The 4104-nt window shown below is 29.0% G+C and overlaps 1 protein-coding gene across 1 annotated transcript in view; it reads right to left on the bottom strand.

The window, feature by feature from the left end:
• LOC106464863 (TBC1 domain family member 8-like) overlaps window positions 1–4104 on the bottom strand; it is a 33630-nt gene that overhangs the window by 12581 nt on the left and 16945 nt on the right. The window contains exon 7 of the mRNA XM_022392654.1: window positions 3801–3891. Within this exon, the coding sequence (XP_022248362.1) occupies window positions 3801–3891 (91 nt within the window). The remainder of the gene's footprint in view (window positions 1–3800; window positions 3892–4104) is intronic.

Here is a 4104-nt window from a genome sequence, read left to right as displayed (position 1 = left end):
ATTAAAAATACTTTTCCTCATCTCAAAAATCTCAAATTTTCTTTGTGTAAACCTTAAAACCTCCTAAATGTATTTCAAACGTTTCTTTTTCAGTAAAACTTTATAGTTTATCTGTTATTTTTTCTACCCTATTTTAAAATGGATCAGTCAATTCGACTGGCCTTGTAACAACAAAAAACAAAGAAAAAAATCTAAATAAATCTAAATTACCCTTTTTGTCTTTCTAGAATGATATCAAATTGTAACATAAAACTACATTCGTTTATTCTAAGTAGCTCTAAGTTTGTAAGAGTATACATCTATTTATAATTACATTTTATTGCCCTTTGAACCATAACCTAACTACTATCCGCACCATTATAAGGTGTAAATCATTTCGGGAACACGCAGCTCATGTTACGCTAACAAATTACATTACCCACAAGCTGCTTACGTGTGTGCCTCATGAAACATTTTTATTATATTATTATTGTCTATTTTACCTAATCTAATCTGAACTAACCTAAAAGGATCCCTTTTATACTTATACATAAAGAATAAACGTAAAAAACAAGAAATAAAATACTTAACCAATCTTCTTTTTTCTTGCTGTCGATTGTCAAAGAGATTTAACCCAAATTTTTTATACTAATGGTAGTGATGCACTTAAAATTTTTTATTTAATCAAATAATGCACCAAAGAATATAGACTAATAACATACAAAAAGAAGACAAATTCCCTTACCTCTCAAAATTTTTCTGGCTTTCTAACTACGCGAGAAGAGCAGTTACAAATTCATCCAAGTTAATTGTTAACTTTCTTACAGAAACGATGTTGGTACTCTGAGTGAAATTGACATTTAACTGTTCAGAACATAATGTTATACAATACATCATTTAATAGATGAAAACCTTGACTTTCTATTGGTTATAGGTAATATAAAATTAAACGTAAGAGAGAATTATCAATGAATTCTGAAAGAGAGGATGTGACAGGTAGGTGTGGCAGGAGGGGTCCGATTTTCTATTCGATAGCTCTGTAACCAAACAAAACTGAAGACTATAAAAATTCTGGTTTGTCTGAGAAATGATGATTTTATAGAGTAATTTACATCTAATTTCATACATTTTCGAGGGGTGGCGGATAACATAGGGAAGATGACATGCTAAGAGAAAATGTGTCACTAGGGGAAATTCTGTTTTTTTTATATTGCCTTGTAAGATTAAGAACTTATAACTTGTATACTATTAAAATATGGATTATTAGCTAAGATTTTATGCTATTTTAATTGGTAAAACATAAACAAAAAGTAGTTTAATATAATTTTGAATGTAAGACACTAAATCCTTGTGTATGCGCAGTAAAGGATACCCATGGCGATAGGGTTAAAGTGTATTGATATTAAATTACCATATAAAATGATTCTTCATTAAATTTTAGCAGATCCTTTGCAGCTCTATAAAAGTTATGTACTTAATGAGTTGATTTGGCATTTTAAGAACAATTTAATATTCAATTACTTTCAAAACCTTGTATCTTGGAGACCAGCTTTCTAATGACTTCTTCAACGCTATCAGAAAATAATTACGTACATTGGTAATCCATAAGCACCATTAACATGATTCCAGTCACAAATCCATTAAATAATACTTCCCTAATATGAAAGTTGTGACATTTGCTGTCTAGGTCTTCCCTATTTTCCAATCTATCTACCACCCCTCTGAGAAGTATGGAATATAACATAAATTACTTATTATAATATAGATATTACTGAGGCAAAGCATAATTTTTATAGCCTTCAACCATATTTGTTTATGGAGACATAAACTAAAAAATCAGACCCACTTGCCACACCCACCCGTCAAGTCCTCTTGTTTATGAATTGCCAATAGTTCTCTCTGACATTTTATACTATATTATTTATAACCAATAGAAAGCAAACTTTTAATTTAACAAACGACTTATTATATTAAGTTGTTTTCTGTATAGGGCATTATTTATTTTGTTCTTCAGTTTTGAATTTATTTTCAATGGTATCACATCGACAAGCTTAGCTGAATTTTTTCTAACACATGGTTAGAAAGCCAGAAAAATTATCATATTTATAGGACATTTTTTTATTTTCCATGTAATTTTTCTATGTTCTTAGGTGCAGTATTTAATTAAATAACTAATTATTTAGTATAATAGTACCATTCGTATAAAACAAAAGGTAAGCTGAAGTTTCATCGACAATTGACAGCAGAGAAACAAAAACACCCAGGTAAGTAATATATTTCTTGTTTTCACATGTATTCTTTATTTATTATTAATAAAGTAACTAAAATGTAAACATTAGAAACTTATTAGTTTAGATATGGTGAAAAGAGGCAAGATAATGAAAATCAGTAAAAACTTTACGAGCAATGTTCATGAGCAGTTCATACATTACATAATTCAATACAGTAATGTGAGAAACACGTTTGCTGAGCAAGTTACAACTTGCAGTAATTCTGGAAAGAAAAAAAAGGTAGAATTATTTCCTTTTTTTATGGTGTTTGTGGGGTTGGTCAATTTGACCTACCTTGTATGAAGTTATGGTAGAGAAAATAACATAAACTATAGTTTTTCTAAAAAAAAGTTTAATATTTACTTAGGAGATTTTAGAGATTATGAAAATTATCAGTTGAAGTACTTTTAACTCTGTCACACTGGGCTTGGGCAATTTGCGGAAATCAAATCACGAATTTCACTTGTACAACAATACTTTTGCTGTCACTTTGAGACTTCTTAACATATCCTCTCAAAACTAGTTAAATTTTGAATAATTAGAGTTGCTTAAACATTCTCCGAAACTAGTCTGGCTCACAGACACACACCCCAATGAAAGAATAGACCATTCCACGCTTTAACTTGTTATTAAACAAATGTTTAAACAACTCTACTTATTCAATTATGTACAAGCTGCCCAGTGTCAGATAACAATACGAAGGATTAAATTGTGGTGGATTGCTACAAGTTTTTCAAATACCTATAGAATGATAGGCTTCTTTTTGGTGAGTGTAAAACACGTAAATACACCAGTTTAATTTTAGTTAAATTTTGTTAAAGATCATAAGTATCTTGTACACAAAGAATGACATCTTAATAATTAATTTTTTTATTAAAAATGTTATTTTTCTATTGTAGTTACTTGAACTCAAACTATTAACAAACTTAGTGTAAGGTGTTTTTCATTTTAAGTATAAAAATAATTTTCTTCGTCTTATAGTTTTCATATTTCATTTGCATAATCTCTAGAACCTCCTAAAAGGATAACAAAAGTTTATTTAATGTTAATTTTTATATTTTATTCATTTTCTCTACCATATCACTAACTCTAGCTATTATCATCAATGTACAATGCAATGAAATAATTAAAATTAGGAAATAGGAAAAAAACAAACAAAAAACATACTTTATATTTTTTGTAGAATATCTTTAGAGATTTCCTGTTTTGTTAAATTCATAATTTCAGGCATTTTCCTTTTCACATGCAGTTAATTTTTTAATATTTTTCTTTTTCTTTCTTGTTCTTTATCATTTATTATTCATCTCAACATAAGTCAATGGTGCCCTCGAGGCATACTACAGTGTCTTTAGGAGACATGTTCAACCCTTTGAAATATATTCATTCAGCACATAATATTGTAAGCCTTGAGAGCGGACACAAAGTACAATGTATATTTAAAAAATGTTTAAACCTTTTAATTATGCATTTTAAAACATTACTAATGCACAATTAACTAAAACATAATAGTAAGACCTAAATTCAAATTTAATCTGGATCTCTTAACTATACCATATTCAGGTAAGAAACTACCATAAGAGCTATTGTCAATCAAGCAGCCAATAATACTACAGTCAGTTCCATGTACTCCATGACAAAGACTCTGCACCAATTTCAAAATAACCATTGTCAGAATATAGTGTAAAATTAGTTCTTTCTAATGACTATACAGATGTGTATGTAACATCTACATGTAGGCTGTAAAGCTCAAACAAGGCTGTTGAAGGTGGGCATGGCAACTGTTAGGGATTGAAAAATATATTACTTGTTTCAACTGTATTCATTCAGAGAATTTTGAAATGTGCGAATCAAAAGA

This window comes from Limulus polyphemus, unplaced genomic scaffold (genome assembly GCF_000517525.1).
Source record: "Limulus polyphemus unplaced genomic scaffold, Limulus_polyphemus-2.1.2 Scaffold1763, whole genome shotgun sequence".
NCBI lineage: Eukaryota > Metazoa > Arthropoda > Merostomata > Xiphosura > Limulidae > Limulus > Limulus polyphemus.
This window is presented reverse-complemented; position numbering and strand designations above follow the sequence as displayed.